The following is a 17899-nucleotide window of genomic DNA, read 5'->3' as shown; positions in this document are numbered from 1 at the left end:
CACAATATCAAAATGAAGCAGAGTCCGTACTGCGATCATTGCCATACTGTAGATACCTTGGCACACATTCTCATCTGCCGCGGCCAATACCACATATGGAACTGGACTAGAAAAAAACTCGCAATAATTACTAGAACCACAGACTCTGCTATAACACTTAAAGATGTACTTCAACCAGACTGTCATTTCTTTCCTGCAACAAAGCACAATAGCTATGCTTGGATTATCAGCCAGTTTCCATATTTTGCAGTTACGAATACACATGCGAGTATAGACGAGTACATACAGTATATAATGGAAGAGCACCACAACCTTAAAACGAGTCGGAAATACAAAGCTTTGTTTCAAAATTTCTTACTTCACACTTTGCCATAATGAAGCGGTAATTTTTTTTTTTTTGTTGGTACACCACACTACGGTGAGTTGATACTAATTGTGCTTCATTATAATTAAGTTGGCATTTATTTATTTATTTATTTATTTTTATAGTTCAACAGGTGAAAGTGCCTCAGGAAAACTAATTTTGCCAGAAGCCGTAACATAAAACAAATCAGAAGGGCTTGATTGATTTCGTGTACTTCTGTTTCACGGGTATTGGACAGATTGTCAAGGCAAGAAGATTTATTCAGTTCCTTTATATATTATTTAAAAAAATAATGAAAAAATCAATAAAAAAGTAGGTTAAGTTAGGGTGAAAGTGGCGGTGGCAACGGATTATTTTTTTTATTATTATTATTATTTTCTTTTTTTTTAATTTTTTAGGTTAGATAGGATTTTGGGGGTGATATGGATGATAGGGGCCAACGCCTGAAGTGGAAGAGGTCCAGGAAAATATATATATATATATATATAAAAATATGGATAGAGCGTCTGCCGTGTAAGCAGAATATCCCTGGTTCGAGTCCTAAAAAAAAAAAAAAAAAATGGTACCGCCCGTGTCTCGTGTTCCAACGGTTATGAAAATCGTCAGTTCTAACTGCGAAAAAAAAAAAAAAAATGGACTGATGGTAGGTTTTTATACCTATGGTCTGGGTTCGATTCCCACTTCCGGTAATACACTCCTGGAAATTGAAATAAGAACACCGTGAATTCATTGTCCCAGGAAGGGGAAACTTTATTTACACATTCCTGGGGTCAGATACATCACATGATCACACTGACAGAACCACAGGCACATAGACACAGGCAACAGAGCATGCACAATGTCGGCACTAGTACAGTGTATATCCACCTTTCGCAGCAATGCAGGCTGCTATTCTCCCAAGGAGACGATCGTAGAGATGCTGGATGTAGTCCTGTGGAACGGCTTGCCATGCCATTTCCACCTGGCGCCTCAGTTGGACCAGCGTTCGTGCTGGACGTGCAGACCGCGTGAGACGACGCTTCATCCAGTCCCAAACATGCTCAATGGGGGACAGATCCGGAGATCTTGCTGGCCAGGGTAGTTGACTTACACCTTCTAGAGCACGTTGGGTGGCACGGGATACATGCGGACGTGCATTGTCCTGTTGGAACAGCAAGTTCCCTTGCCGGTCTAGGAATGGTAGAACGATGGGTTCGATGACGGTTTGGATGTACCGTGCACTATTCAGTGTCCCCTCGACGATCACCAGTGGTGTACGGCCAGTGTAGGAGATCGCTCCCCACACCATGATGCCGGGTGTTGGCCCTGTGTGCCTTGGTCGTATGCAGTCCTGATTGTGGCGCTCACCTGCACGGCGCCAAACACGCATACGACCATCATTGGCACCAAGGCAGAAGCGACTCTCATCGCTGAAGACGACACGTCTCCATTCGTCCCTCCATTCACGCCTTTCGCGACACCACTGGAGGCGGGCTGCACGATGTTGGGGCGTGAGCGGAAGACGGCCTAACGGTGTGCGGGACCGTAGCCCAGCTTCATGGAGACGGTTGCGAATGGTCCTCGCCGATACCCCAGGAGCAACAGTGTCCCTAATTTGCTGGGAAGTGGCGGTGCGGTCCCCTACGGCACTGCGTAGGATCCTACGGTCTTGGCGTGCATCCGTGTGTCGCTGCGGTCCGGTCCCAGGTCGACGGGCACGTGCACCTTCCGCCGACCACTGGCGACAACATCGATGTACTGTGGAGACCTCATGCCCCACGTGTTGAGCAATTCGGCGGTACGTCCACCCGGCCTCCCGCATGCCCACTATACGCCCTCGCTCAAAGTCCGTCAACTGCACATACGGTTCACGTCCACGCTGTCGCGGCATGCTACCAGTGTTAAAGACTGCTATGGAGCTCCGTATGCCACGGCAAATTGGCTGACACTGACGGCGGCGGTGCACAAATGCTGCGCAGCTAGCGCCATTCGACGGCCAACACCGCGGTTCCTGGTGTGTCCGCTGTGCCGTGCGTGTGATCATTGCTTGTACAGCCCTCTCGCAGTGTCCGGAGCAAGTATGGTGGGTCTGACACACCGGTGTCAATGTGTTCTTTTTTCCATTTCCAGGAGTGTAATTTTAGATAGGGAGAGAAAGATTCCATTCTCTTCTGACTACACCAAGTGAAGAAGATATAATGGCAGTGTGGTCTGAAATTCACATTAAAGATGATATTCGTTCTCTGCCAAGTAGACGTTAGGTTGAACCACAATAAAGTCTGGAGTGGCGACATGTAGAAACTATCACCAGTAACCATTCTTATACTAGTTATTTATTTCTAGTGGCGAAACAAACGCTATGTAGGGTCACTGGACACTTATTCCATCTTTTATCTGAGCTTCTGCATGTCGATAAAATTGGTTCTGAACTGGGAATGCAACTCAGACAGCCCTTCGTGACAATACAGCTCGACTACAATTTGTTGTTTGTTCAAAACTGCAGATTCCTCAACATCTCCACATGCTGCGCGTGAATGGGATCGAATCCTGGCCTGGCACTAAAGATTTCATTATGTATTATCAAGCTCTAGCATGAGAACACCTTTCTGCTGGTGGATAATAATTTTGATTTTTAATGTTTTTTTTTTCATTCGTTGTCAACAACAAAAAAATGGTTCATATGGCTCTGAGCACTATGGGACTCAACATCTATGGTCATGAGTCCTCTAGAACTCAGAACAACTTAAACCTAAATAACCTAAGGACATCACACAACACCCAGTCATCACGAGGCAGAGAAAATCCCTGACCCCACCGGGAATCGAACGCGGGAACACGGGAGCGAGAAGCGAGAACACTCCCGCACGACCACGAGCTGTGGACCGTTGTCAACACTAACGGTATCTGACGTTTGTGACTCCCAGTGGGACACAGAACTATTTGCGAGAACACTGTAAGTTGAAGATGTTATTCCGAGCTGCTGGTGGAGAAAAATTCGGTAGCTGACGTCTCTTCGTGTGTAGTCAACAACGATATGTGTGGGGCTCTATTCCCAGTGAGCAGTGAACTCTTCGTCATGTTATTTCTAGTTCAAACATGCTAACATGTCGCTGCTGGTGCAACAAACCCATATTTAACGTTCGTTTTCTCTAGAATATAACAGCGATAGGTGCCGGGGTGGAGTCCTGGGTAGGAAAAAATTAATGTTTGGTCTCGTCACTTCAGTTAAAATATCTAGCTAGTGCCGAGAATATCCGATATGTCACAGTTGGTTACGCTTCGATATCAATCCGATTATGTTCTGGGTTCGAATCCCTGTCCAACATAAAGCTTTACCTCACTGCATTTCAAGTAAGTTACTTGTGAAGAAGCAATATTTAACATCTCTCGTAGTTCGTTAACAGGGACAAGAGATGCTGGGGAGGAATTCGTGTCCGTTAAATATATTTGCGTTATGTAATTTAAAGTTGATATTTGCTAACTGATACTGTCTAAAATCGAGGTATATCACTCTCTGTATGCCTAATAAGGAATGACTGTTAGTTTGCGTCAGTCACGAAATCTTTGCTTAGTCTGCCTGAACTGGGTTTGAATCCATATGCAGAACGAGACGGTTCGTCGTGTCATTTGAAGTTCATACATATTCTCAACTAGCTGCTCGTGATAATGTAAATTTTTAATGTCATTTTGTGTTAAATAATAAGTAGTGTGTGTTACTTTGAAGAGGAAATCATGAATACGACGAACTTATTACGTGCATTACCTATCTGGCGTAATAATGAGAGTGGTAACATTTCAGGTATGTCATGTATTGTAATAAATGTGAGCTTACAAGCCTTAAGGACAGTCTTATCTGTGATAAGGTGTTCCCTGATATTAGTAGCATCGTGGTATCTTGAGTTAGTGCGATAAAGAGCAGTGTTTTCTAGTGGTGACTTGTTGGAACCATTTTCAATAGTCAAACGACTGTACCAAGGAGCGATTAGAGGACCTGCTAGACAGCTGCGTTATGCCGGTTGCATGCGAATCAGGCGAAATGCAATTCAGGTCGTTCGGATACTTTTGAGTATGACTGTAGACTGAGGTGGCAAAAGTCGTGGGATAGAGATATGCACATATACAGATGGCGATAGCATCGCGTACACAGGTTATGAAAGTGCATTGACGGAGCTGTCATTTGTACTCAGGTGATTCATGTGGAAAGCCTTCCGAATGAATTACGGCCGCAAGACGGCAATTAACAGATTTTGAACGCGGAATGGTAGTTGGAGTTAGACGCATAGGACATTCCATTTCGGAAATCGTTGGGGAATTCTGTATTCGGAGATCCATAATGCCAAGAGTGTGCCGAGAATACCAGCTTCCAAGCATTACTTCTCATCACGGTCAACGCAGTGGCCGATGGCCTTCGCTTAACGACCGGGAGCGGCGTTTGCATACAGTTGTCAGTGCTAACAGACAAGCAAATCCATATGAAACAACCGCAGAAATCAATGTAGGACAGTGCGGCGGATATTTGGCGTTAGTGGGCTATAATAGCAGTCGACCGATGCGAGTGCTTTTGATAGCATCACGACATCGCCTGTAGCGCCTCTCCTGGGCACGTGACCATATCGGTTGCACCCTAGGCGACTGGAAAACCGTGACCTGATCAGATGAGACTCGAGGTGATGGTAGAGTTAGAGTGTGTCACAGACCCCACGAATCCCTGGACTCAAGTTGTCAGCAAGGCGCTGTGCAACCTGGTGGTGGCTCCGTATTGATGTGGTTGTGTTTATATGCAATGGACTGGGCCCTCTGGTCCAGCTGAACCGATCATTGACTAAATGGTTATGTTTCGCTACTTGGGAAGCATTTGCATTCATAGACTTCATGTTCCCAAACAACGATGTCATGTTCGCGGTTGGTTTGAAGAACTTTATGGACAATTCGAGCGAACGATTTGGCCATCCAGATCGCTGGACGTGAATCCAATATTGGAAAACTTATGGGACGTAGTCGAGATGTCAGTTCCCGCACAAAATCCTTCACCGGCAACACTTCCGCAATTATGGGCGGCTATAAAGGCAGCATGGCTCAATATTTCTACAGAGGACTTCCAATAAGTTGAATCCACGCCACATTGAGCTGTCGCACTACGCTGGGAAATGGGAAGTCCTACTCGATATTTGGAGGTCTCCCGTGACTTTTGTCACCTCAGTGTGTATACAATAGTTTCTCCTTGTTTGTCTCTACACTTCGTATGTATACGAGCTGCTTGCTCCTAGCCCCATGCTGCCGTACACATTATTTGTTAGTTCAATTAGACTGACGTCAAAAATAGTAACACCGAACACTTACCAACGTACTTAATTATAAGTACAATGAACGTAATAAAGAACAGATAGTTTTTGCTGCAAAGGACTCAAGGAAATTTTTCAGACATCATTCCCCCTCCATAAAAAAATGCTAAGGCATAGACCATATTATCTTATTACAGCTTGTACATTTCTAGCTGTCAGTAGGTACACTACCGTCACAAATTTTATGATGCTACAAAATTATCAGTGAATAATTACTTATTACTGATTATACTCATACTATTTATCAATGAAGCGTCTACATCTACATCTACATGGATGCTCTGCAAATCACATTCAAGTGCCTGGCAGAGGGTTCATCGAACCACCTTCACAATCCTCTATTATCCCAATCTCGTATAGCGCGCGGAAAGAATGAACACCTATATTTTTCCGTACGAGCTCTGATTTCCCCTATTTTATCGTGGTGATCGTTCCTCCCTACGTAGGTCAGTGTCGCATTCGGAGGAGAAAGTTGGCGACTGGAATTTCGTGAGAAGATTCCGCCGCAACGAAAAGCGCCTTTCTTTTAATGATTTCCAGCCCAAATCACGTATCATTTCTGTGAAACTCTCTCCCAATTTCGCCATAATAAAAAACGTGCTGCCTTTCTTTGAACTTTTTCGATTTACTCCCTCAGTGCTATCTGGTAAGGATCCCACACCGCGCAGCAGTATTCTAAAAGAAGACGGACAAGCGTAGTGTAGGCAGTCTCTTTAGCAGGTCTGTTACATTTTCTAAGTGTCCTGCCAATAAAACGCAGTCTATGGTTAGCCTTCCCCACAACATTTTCTATGTGTTTCTTTTAATTTAAGTTGTTCGTAATTGTAATACCTAGGTATTTAGTTGAATTTCCGGCTTTTAGATTAGACTGATTTATCGTGTAACCGAAGTTTAACGAGTTCCTTTTAGCAATTCATGTGGATGACCTCACACTTTTCGTTATTTAGGGTCAACTGCCACTTTTCGCACCATTCAGATATTTTTTCTAAATCATTTTGCAGTTGTTATGATCTTCTGATGACGTTATTACCCCATAAACGACAGCGTCATCTGCAAACAACAGCTCAGATTGTCTCCCAAATCGTTTATATAGATAAGGAACAGCAAAGGGCCTATAACACTACCTTGGGGTACGCCAGAAATCACTTCTGTTGTCCTCGATGACTTTCTGTCAGTTACTATGAACTGTGACCTCTCTGACAGGAAATCACAAATCCAGTCACATAACTGAGACTATATTCCATAAGCACGCTGTTTCACTACGAGTCGCTTGTGCGGTACAGTGTCAAAAGCCTTCTGGAAATCCATAAATACGGAATCGATCTGAAATCCCTTGTCAATAGAACTCAACACTTCATGTGAATAAAGAGCTAATTCTGTTACACAGGAACGATGTTTTCTAAAGCCATGTTGAGTGTGTGTCGATAGTCCGTTTCCTCTGAGGTAATTCATAATGCTCGAATACAATGTATGTTCTCAAATCCTGCTGCATATCGACGTTAACGATATGGGCCTGTAATTTAATGGATTACTCCTACTACCTTTCTTGTATATTGGTGTGACCTGTGCAACTTTCCAGTCTTTCGGTACTGATCTTTCGTCGAGCGAACGGTTGTATATGATTGTTAAGTATGGAGCTAATGCATCAGCATACTCCGAAAGGAACCTAATTGGTATACAGTCTGAACCAGAAGACTTGCTTATGTTATATCTGGTAGTATCAACAGCTCCCACAACGGTAATTGGTCGTGGGACACTGTAGAAACATTTCTAAGATCACTTCTCCATAAATGTGTGAATTAATGTACTCAGCTACGTATTATCTGAAAGCGTTGTTCCTCCTGTCATATTACAGTGCTGATATATAAGGACACAAACTACGAGGTGCATTGAAGTTCTAAGGCCTCCGATTTTTTTTCTAATTAACTACTCACCCGAAATCGATGAAACTGGCGTTACTTCTCGACGTAATCGCCCTGCAGACATACACATTTTTCACAACGCTGACGCCATGATTCCATGGCAGCGGCGAAGGCTTCTTTAGGAGTCTGTTTTGACCACTGGAAAATCCCTGAGACAATAGCAGCACGACTGGTGAATGTGCGGCCACGGAGAGTGTATTTCATAGTTGGAAAAAGCCAAAAGTCACTAGGAGCCAGGTCAGGTGAGTAGGGAGCATGAGGAATCACTTCAAAGTTGTTATCACGAAGAAACTGTTGCGTAACATTAGCTCGATGTGCGGGTGCGTTGTCTTGGTGAAACAGCACTCGCACAGCCCTTCCAGGACGTTTTTGTTGCAGTGCAGGAAGGAATTTGTTCTTCAAAACATTTTCGTAGGGCGCACCTGTTACCGTAGTGCCCTTTGGAACGCAATGGGTAAGGATTACGCCCTCGCTGTCCCAGAACATGGACACCATCATTTTTTCAGCACTGGCGGTTACCCGAAATTTTTTTGGTGGCGGTGAATCTGTGTGCTTCCATTGAGCTGACTGGCGCTTTGTTTCTGGATTGAAAAATGGCATCCACGTCTCATCCATTGTCACAACCGACGAAAAGAAAGTCCCATTCATGCTGTCGTTGCGCGTCAACATTGCTTGGCAACATGCCACACGGGCAGCCATGTGGTCGTCTGTCAGCATTCGTGGCACCCACCTGGATGACACTTTTTGCATTTTCAGGTCGTCATGCAGGATTGTGTGCACAGAACCCACAGAAATGCCAACTCTGGAGGCGATCTGTTCAACAGTCACTCGGCGATCCCCCAAAGCAATTCTCTCCACTTTCTCGATCATGTCGTCAGACCGGCTTGTGCGAGCCCGAGGTTGTTTCGGTTTGTTGTCACACGATGTTCTGCCTTCATTAAACTGTCGCACCTACGAACGCACTTTCGACACATCCATAACTCCATCACCCCATGTCTCCTTCAACTGTCGATGAATTTCAATTGGTTTCACACCACGCAAATTCAGAAAACGAATGATTGCACGCTGTTCAAGTAAGGAAAACGTCGCCATTTTAAGTATTTAAAACAGTTCTCGTTCTCGCCGCTGGCGGTAAAATTCCATCTGCCATACGGTGCTGCCTTCTCTGGGACGTATTGACAATGAACGCGGCCTCATTTTAAAACAATGTGCATGTTTCTATCTCTTTCCAGTCCGGAGAAAAAAATATCGGAGGCCTTAGAACTTGAATGCACCTCGTAGCTGCTGCTTTTTACACACTGACAGAGAAAAATCGTAACACCAAGAAAGAGATGTGCGAAATAAACGAAAATTGGAAGGTGTGTTTCTTTATATGAAAGATGTTGTCTACTAAAATTTCGCGCCAGTCGTATAAGAGCAGCGCTAGTAGAGCCACTACAAGCGTGAAAATCAGGTTAACTAATACGCGCTGCAATGGTTGGGAGCGTTCGTTACCTTTGAGATTGGACATAGTGAGTTTACGTTATTCAAGAATGTCTTTAAGGAGACAAAGACGCCGTTATCAACTCCTCACTGAGTTTGAATGAGTTTGTGTAATAGGTCTATGAGAAACTGAATGTTGCTTATGCGATATTGCAGAATGACTTGGCAGGGATGTAGCCACTGTACATGGTCTCTGGCGGCGGTGATCACGAGCATGTACGGTCACAAGAAGACCGGGCTCCCGATGGCCACATGGCACTACCGAGAGGGAAACCATCATGTTCGGTTTATGGGTCTGGCGCATCATGCTGCATCTACAACATCATTTTAAGCAGCTGTTGGCATGACACTGACACAACAAACTGTTACAAATCGGTTACTTGAAGAATAGCTCCGAGTCAGACGCCTTGTAGCGTGTATTCCACTGATCCCAAATCACCTCAATTTGCGACTTCAGTGGTGACAAGAGAAAGCTCATTGGAGGGTTGGGTGGAGGTCTATTGGGTTTTCTGATGAAAGTTGGTTCTACCTAACTACCAGCGATAGCCGTTTGTTGGTTAACGGAGGCCAGTTGAGGGCTTGCAACCAACTTGTCTGCGTGATAGACACACTTGAGCTGCACCTGGAGTTATGCTATGGAATGCGATTTCATACGACAGCAATAGCATCTTCGTGGTTATCCCACGCACCCTGATTGAAAATCTGTGCGTCAGTTTGGGTCTGGTGATTCGACTTGTTGTGCTGCCATTCATGAACACCATTTGAGGGGGTGTTTTCGAACTGAATAACACTGACCTACATACCGCTGTTGTAACCCAACATGCTCTATAGAGTGTCGACTTGTTGCCTTGGCCTGTTCGATCACCACATCCGTCTCCAATCGAACACGTATGGGACATCATGGGACCACAACTCCAATGTCATACACAACCAGAATTAATCGTCCTTGTAATGACCGACCAAGTGCAACAGACATGGAACTCGATCCAACAAACTGACACTCAGTACCTGTTCAACACAATGCATGCACATTTGCATGCTTTCATTCAGTATTTCACATTTTCAGTGGTTCATCTCATGCTTACATATTTTTACACAGACTAATGTATTCCTGAAATTTCATTACTCTACAATAATTAATTTTTGGTGTTGCAATCTTTTTTCCCTTAACGTATACGTTCCTTTAGCAGTGAAAATGGGTATGATCTGTTTGCGTGAATGAGTCTTTGCACGTTCTACTTTTCAGGTAAGATTACTAATTTTAACATCTCCGGACCGATGAATATTCCTTGCTACTTATTTTCATTGTCACAGTAGAAAACAAACTTTAAATTAAATTTTAGGTGTAGAAACACTTCTGCATAAGAACCACGTGTGGAATCTTTGAAAATATAATTTATGCTGTTGTACTATTTCTGTGTGTTTATTCCTCTGCAGACATAAGTTTGTTTTGTACCTTTAATTCTCATTATGTGGATTCATTTTTGAATAAGATCCAAATATTGTAATTCTGCAGTCAATAAAACTGGATATTTCTTTATACGAACTTCTTAGTTCCAAAGTGTCAAAAGCAAAATGCTGTGTACAATATTGCACCTTGGTCAAGAGAATCAAAAGTCGAGTGTAATGCTTTACTATAGACACAAGCTGTGATATTTTGCCTTCGTGTCATTACACTCTAGTGCACGAGAAAACTGTCTGCACTATATTAAACATTTGTGCGTTTTATTCTGTTGATTATGTTCAATGCCCTTTCCAAGACCCTGTAAATAACTTCTATATTCATCAGTTACACAACTACGATAGCGTTGATCGTTAAGTTCAGGACAGAATTACAGTATAGAAAAACATGATTTAGTTCATAATAATCCTATCTCTATAACTCATTCACACACATTTTCTGTGACAGCTTTCTGTACACATGTTGATACTTCTCTCTGCTTTCCAGTTGTTGAACGGCTCCTACTCCTACTTCACATTACTACTTCAGATGAACCAGAAAAATGACTAGCAGGTAAAAATGAAATAGCAGGGCAATGCTAAAATGTTTTGGATTGTAGATCACCATGATGTAGCCCACACTCTCTTACATTATTTACCAAGGTTAATTTATTACACCTTCTTCATTATCAGCCTCTAAGAATCAATGTACAAATGGTTTTGAACATTAAGAATTTACTTTAAATACCGTAACTTACAAAGAAGTATGTTATTTTATGCACTTTGTAAATTAAACTTTGTATAATTAAAAATTACTTACAATAAAATGTTATAATAAATGGTCTGCAGCAAAAGTGATCCCCCTGAATGAGATATTTTGTGCCCTGTTTAAAAAAATCTTGAAATGAGTCTATTTACAGGGAACCATACTTTAAGTTGCTCAGCCAGGTTTTACAGTAGGACAAAAAACCTAGTATGAGTGAAAAACTACTATATTTAGATTTTAGCTCTGTGTGGAACCTTGAACTACAAGGAGGAAGTAATTGCAGCCCTCGTGAGGCCCGCGAAAGTCTTCAAACGTCCCTTAAAGCAATTTTTGCTCACAAATAAAACCATACCATAATTCGCAGTGTTATATTTACATGCGCAGTTTAACATGCACTGAAGGTATGCTAAATGGGTTTCGATTGTGGTGTTGTTGCAATCTAATGTTAAGTAACAACAAACTTACCGTAATGCTGATACAGTTACTCTATATGTTAAATACGTGGATGCATATCAAAGTCACCTACTGGCCTGTAGGCCGCCAAAACGTGAGAGGCGAGAGAATCCTGGGTTTACTTGGACTGCGTAGCTGACAGTATGGAGCAGTTTCGAGACGTGTCCTGCCACAAGAACCATTGGCTAAACGAGAGGTTTAGCAGAATCGCGGGAAATCACCTTTAGAAATGTATAAGAACCACGTGAGGGATGAAAACTGTCTACTGCAGATTCCAGATATTTAATATCTCCTGTTTGTCCCATTTGGCATGTCCCACACATTTGAGCAATATTCTAAGACGGGACACACAGGCGATTTGTAAGCAGTCTCCTTTGTAGACAGCGTTTCTGCAGAATCTTACAAACTAACTAAAGCCTTCCAGTTACATTACCTACAACCGAGCCTAATTCATCATTCTATTTCATATCCTCACAAAGTGTTACATTCAGGTGCGGTGCTTGTATGAGTTGACTGATCCCAGTGACTCACTGATATTGTTATTATACGATACAACATTTTTGCTTTTTGTGAAATGCACAGTCTTACATTCCCGACCGTTTAAAACAAGTTGACAGTCTTTGCAGCACTTTGAAACCGTACCAAAACGCCTGATGTTACTATTAACATTGACATCCAGGCCATTGATACACAATATGAACATGAAGGGTCCCAACACACTTCCCTGGGCCACAGTTGCTTTTACTTCTGTCTATGACTCTTCATCGGAGATAATGTGCTGGACAATTCTCGTTACGTTTGAGATCAGAATATAGTTTAAGACTCTATAAAGAATGGATGTTAATGATATTGGACAGTAGCTGCTAGCATGAGTTTCTTAGAAGTACATACAGTAGGGGTTGCGAAGCAACTTAAATCGCTTTATACGGGCAAGTCTTCTGGTCCCGATTGTATACCGATTAGGTTCCTTTCAGATTACGCTGATACAATAGCTCCCTACTTAGCAATCATATACAACCGCTCGCTCACCGATAGATGTACCTACAGATTGGAAAATTGCGCAGGTCGCACCAGTGGTTAAGAAGGGTAGTAGGAGTAATCCATCGAACTACAGACCGATATCATTGACGTCGGTTTGCAGTAGGGTTTTGGAGCATATACTGTATTCAAACATTATGAATCACCTTGAAGGGAACGATCTATTGATACGTAATCAGCATGGCTTCAGAAAACGTCGTTCTTGTACAACGCAGCTAGCTCTTTATTCGCACGTAGTAGTGGCCGCTATCGACGGGGGATCTCAAGTTGATTCCGTATTTCTAGATTTCCGGAAAGCTTTTGACACCGTTCCTCACAAGCGACTTCTAATCAAGCTGCGGGCCTATGGGGTATCGTCTCAGTTGTGCGACTGGATTCGTGATTTCCTGTCAGGAAGGTCGCAGTTCGTAGTAATAGACGGCAAATCATCGAGTAAAACTGAAGTGATATCAGGTGTTCCCCAGGGAAGCGTCCTGGGACATCTGCTGTTCCTGATCTATATAAATTACCTGGGTGACAATCTGAGCAGTTCTCTTAGGTTGTTCGCAGATGATGCTGTAATTTACCGTCTAGTAAGGTCATCCGAAGACCAGTATCAGTTGCAAAGCGATTTAGAAAATATTGCTGTATGGTGTGGCAGGTGGCAGTTGACGCTAAATAACGAAAAAGTGTGAGGTGATCCACATGAGTTCCAAAAGAAATCCGTTGGAATTCGATTACTTGATAAATAGTACAATTCTGAAGGCTATCAATTCAACTAAGTATCTGGGTGTTAAAATTACAAACAACTTCAGTTGGAAAGACCACATAGTTAATATTGTGGGGAAGGCGAGCCAAATGTTGCGTTTCATTGGCCACTAAAGAGACAGCTTACACTACACTCGTTCGTCCTCTGTTAGAATACTGCTGCGCGTTGTGGGATCCTTATCAGGTGGGATTGACGGAAGACATCGAAAGGGTGCAAAAATGGGCAGCTCGTTTTGTATTATCACGTAATAGGGGAGAGAGTGTGGCAGATATGATACGCGAGTTGGGATGGAAGTCATTAGAGCAAAGACGGTTTTCGTCGCGGCGAGATCTATTTACGAAATTTCAGTCACCAACTTTCTCTTCCGAATGCGAAAATATTTTGTTGAGCCCAACCTACATAGGTAGGAATGATCATCAAAATAAAATAAGAGAAATCAGAGCTCGAACAGAAAGTTTTAGGTGTTCGCTTTTCCCGCACGCTGTTCGGGAGTGGAATGGTAGAGAGATAGTATGATTGTGGTTCGATGAACCCTCTGCCAAGCACTTAAATGTGAATTGCAGAGTAATCATGTCGATGTAGATGTAGTTTTGTGACCATTTTTGCTGCCTCTTTTGTAGTCGTTTGTGACGCGCTTTTTCTAAGCACTGAGCATGGTTTTTTGTTCGAGAGGTCTACGGTAGATTATGACTGAAAGCATGAGCGTCACCGCCGGGGAGAACAGAGGGGACGTCTCTCGCCGACGATTGTTTGTTGCAAAAACTGATATTGTTGAAAGAATACATCGAAGCTTAACTAATTACTCATAGTAAAAGCTCTTGTGCTGTAAGAATTAATGGTTTGCAGGATTTACTAAATGCCTGTTCGTCAAACCCATTTACGTTATTCACAAAAAAGCCAAATTCCTAGTTTTAATGAGCTGTGTTGGAACAACTACGACTGATGAAGGAGAATGCTAGAGAAGCACGAATCTGCTTGGCTTTGCTGAAAATAAATTTGTAGGAGAGATGGCAAGGAGGCAGACGGCTAACAATCGAATGCCACGCGACAGTCCGATTTTAGCACACTGTTATAAAGTTATGGTTAGTGCATGTGTCAAGAAGAATTGCTACGCTGAGAGCACGGTTGCCGAGTTAGCGGAACTTCCGATAAATCTGACAGGGTTTACACACTGTCAGCAGGTGAACTTTGCATTTGGCTGTCAGGGGATTTTTAACGGATTTGTGGATTGATGTCTGAAACAATATTTTTTCCGTTTAATTCAGTCTTACGATTATACAATTTGAAATTATATTTAACGTGAAAAATCCTAAACTGGCAACAAAATGGCTCCGGCTATCTCTTAACAATCTGATTTCGATATAGTGTTTCCCCTGTCTCAACACAACAGAACAATCCTTTCCAGTCTTAGTTCTTTGTAGAGATGGGCAAACTGAAACACTTAACTGTTTGGAAACAAATGAAACAGTACAATGTAATATTTCGATACGCTGTTTGGAAACAGTGAAACAGTTTGTGTTTTGTAATCTAATAAACCTACACATTTTATCATCTTGAATGTCTACTGTATAAGTATATCCATATAAACATATATGAGGTGCGAGAGCGCTAATCATTTCGCAGAAAGTATGAATCTATCACTTGGGCGTCTTGGCAGTTTCGTATTTCCTGCAGCAAATGTGCTGCTTTCGTGTCGTGTGACTTTCATACTTTTCAATTGGCTGAGGACAGCCATAGCTGAAGACAGAAGAATTACCACGAACGGAACTGGAGGTGGGAGCAAACTGCATTCCGTTAGTATGGGTAATATACCCATCCTGCTAATTTCCATGCACACAAAGGGAATCATTGTGGATAATAGGCACAGTGACCATAGACTCACAAAACGCCAAATAATTCGAATAAGTAACAAAATAAAACAGAAAAAAATTTTGTCTTTCATGGTGTTTCGAACCATTACTAAAAAGTCACCATGTTTCCCAGCCCTTCCCGTTCACCACTACACTATCAGTGATATGTCAAACAGATTGCTTGCAATTATACCTACATCAAATTTATGTATATATCTAATAACTGTCACTCTACGCCTTTTTTTATTCAAAATGTTGTAGGCTTACTTGCGTTTCTTAATACGATTACTGTACATGAAAAGAGAAGCGTATGTTATTAAAAAAAGTGTAATTTAATAGAATGATTTTCACATATTTATTATTTTGAATGTGAATAGTATGCGTTGTTTTATTGTTTGGTTAGTGTTTATAAAGCAGGTGTTACGCCATTTCGTAATAGGACAGTCAGCTAGAAACGAAGCTTTATTTTCGGATATTCTAAGCTTCATTCTATTGCTTGTCAAAAATATTTCGCCACTCTTGAAAGTGTTTCATTAAGTGTTATGTTGTGTTTCAGTATCTGTGCCGAGCCCGAATCTCGTACGACACAGAGCGGAATGAAACATCACTGTTTCGATACAATTAGTCCGTTCCAAGCGCAGGTGGACTGAAACAGCTTTATTTTGAAACAACGATACAGTTTCTGTGTCTGGCTCGAGATCGAATCTGGTGCGGTTATCCGAGACAGGGCGGAATGAAACACCACTGTTTCGAAACAGTGAACCACAGCCGTTCCGAAACACTGAAACAGTTCCACGTACCGATACACTGTATCGAAACATAGAAACAGTGGCCAAGTCTAGTTCTTTGCTTTTAGCATTGCAGTTGCAAGTTACCGTGGACCGAAGTCGGTACAATGTGTAGTGTTGAATTGTTAATGTTTGTGGTGCAGTTAATCGCGTTGTAATCAGTGATTTTCTTTACTTTTTTATTAGTTGTCTCATCAAAATGTCGAAGCAAAAGGACAAAAATACACCCAAAAGTTCAGAAAAGAGTGGCTTAGCAACAAACAATTGAAAGACTGGCTTCTTGAGATCCCCGCCAATCCTTCTAGTGTGCGATGTCGATTTTGCCAATGCAATTTAAATTCGCGTCTGTCGGATTTATTGAATCATTCAAAAAGCAAAACGCATGTAAATGCTGCGGCACCCGTTTCTTCACAGGAGCAGTTGAGACTAGTTGTATACGTAATTAGGCAGTCCAATGAAGTTTCTGTTGCAGAAGCTGCATGATGTTTATTTGTGGCTAACCATTCCGCAATAAGATCTGTGGATCACATCTACAGCCTATCAAAAACGTGTTTTATAGGTGCTGACCATGTCTCTCAGATGCGTTTGCATAGAAGCAAGTGGTGTGATTGCAAACGTTCTTTACCCACATTTCAAGGACATGTTGTTGTTGTTGTGGTCTTCAGTCCTGAGACTGGTTTGATGCAGCTCTCCATGCTACTCTATCCTGTGCAAGCTTCTTCATCTCCCAGTACCTACTGCAACCTACATCCTTCTGAATCTGCTTAGTGTATTGATCTCTTGGTCTCCCTCTACGATTTTTACCCTCCACGCTGCCCTCCAATGCTAAATTTGTGATCCCTTGATGCCTCAAAACATGTCCTACCAACCGATTCCTTCTTCTAGTCAAGTTGTGCCACAAACTTCTCTTCTCCCCAATCCTATTCAATACCTCCTCATTAGTTACGTGATCTACCCACCTTATCTACAGCATTCTTCTGTAGCACCACATTTCGAAAGCTTCTATTCTCTTCTTGTCCAAACTGGTTATCGTCCATGTTTCACTTCCATACATGGCTACACTCCATACAAATACTTTCAGAAACGACTTCCTGACACTTAAATCTATACTCGATGTTAACAAATTTCTCTTCTTGAGAAACGATTTCCTTGCCATTGCCAGTCTACATTTTATATCCTCTCTACTTCGACCATCATCAGTTATTTTACTCCCTAAATAGCAAAACTCCTTTACTACTTTAAGTGTCTCATTTCCTAATCTAATCCCCTCAGCATCACCCGATTTAATTTGACTACATTCCATTATCCTCGTTTTGCTTTTGTTGATGTTCATCTTATATCCTCCTTTCAAGACAATGTCCATTCCGTTCAACTGCTCTTCCAAGTCCTTTGCTGTCTCTGACAGAATTACAATGTCATCGGCGAACCTCAAAGTTTTTATTTCTTCTCCATGAATTTTAATACCTACTCCGAATTTTTCTTTTGTTTCCTTCACTGCTTGCTCAATATACAGATTGAATAACATCGGGGACAGGCTACAACCCTGTCTCACTCCATTCCCAACCGCTGCTTCCCTTTCATGCCCCTCGACTCTTATAACTGCCATCTGGTTTCTGTACAAATTGTAAATAGCCTTTCGCTCCCTGTATTTTACCCCTGCCACCTTCAGAATTTGAAAGAGAGTATTCCAGTTAACGTTGTCAAAAGCTTTCTCTAAGTCCACAAAT

At 42.3% G+C, this 17899-nt stretch overlaps 1 protein-coding gene across 1 annotated transcript in view; it reads left to right on the top strand.

Annotated features, from left to right (window-relative positions):
• LOC124545853 (odorant receptor Or2-like) overlaps window positions 1-11214 on the top strand; it is a 167025-nt gene extending 155811 nt beyond the window's left edge. The window contains exon 8 of the mRNA XM_047124811.1: window positions 11038-11214. Coding sequence (XP_046980767.1) covers window positions 11038-11100 — 63 coding nt within the window. The 3' untranslated portion in view covers window positions 11101-11214. The remainder of the gene's footprint in view (window positions 1-11037) is intronic.
• The last annotated feature ends 6685 nt before the right edge of the window (window positions 11215-17899 follow it).

This window comes from Schistocerca americana, chromosome 8 (genome assembly GCF_021461395.2).
Source record: "Schistocerca americana isolate TAMUIC-IGC-003095 chromosome 8, iqSchAmer2.1, whole genome shotgun sequence".
In the NCBI taxonomy this organism is placed as follows: Eukaryota; Metazoa; Arthropoda; class Insecta; order Orthoptera; family Acrididae; genus Schistocerca; species Schistocerca americana.
This window is presented reverse-complemented; position numbering and strand designations above follow the sequence as displayed.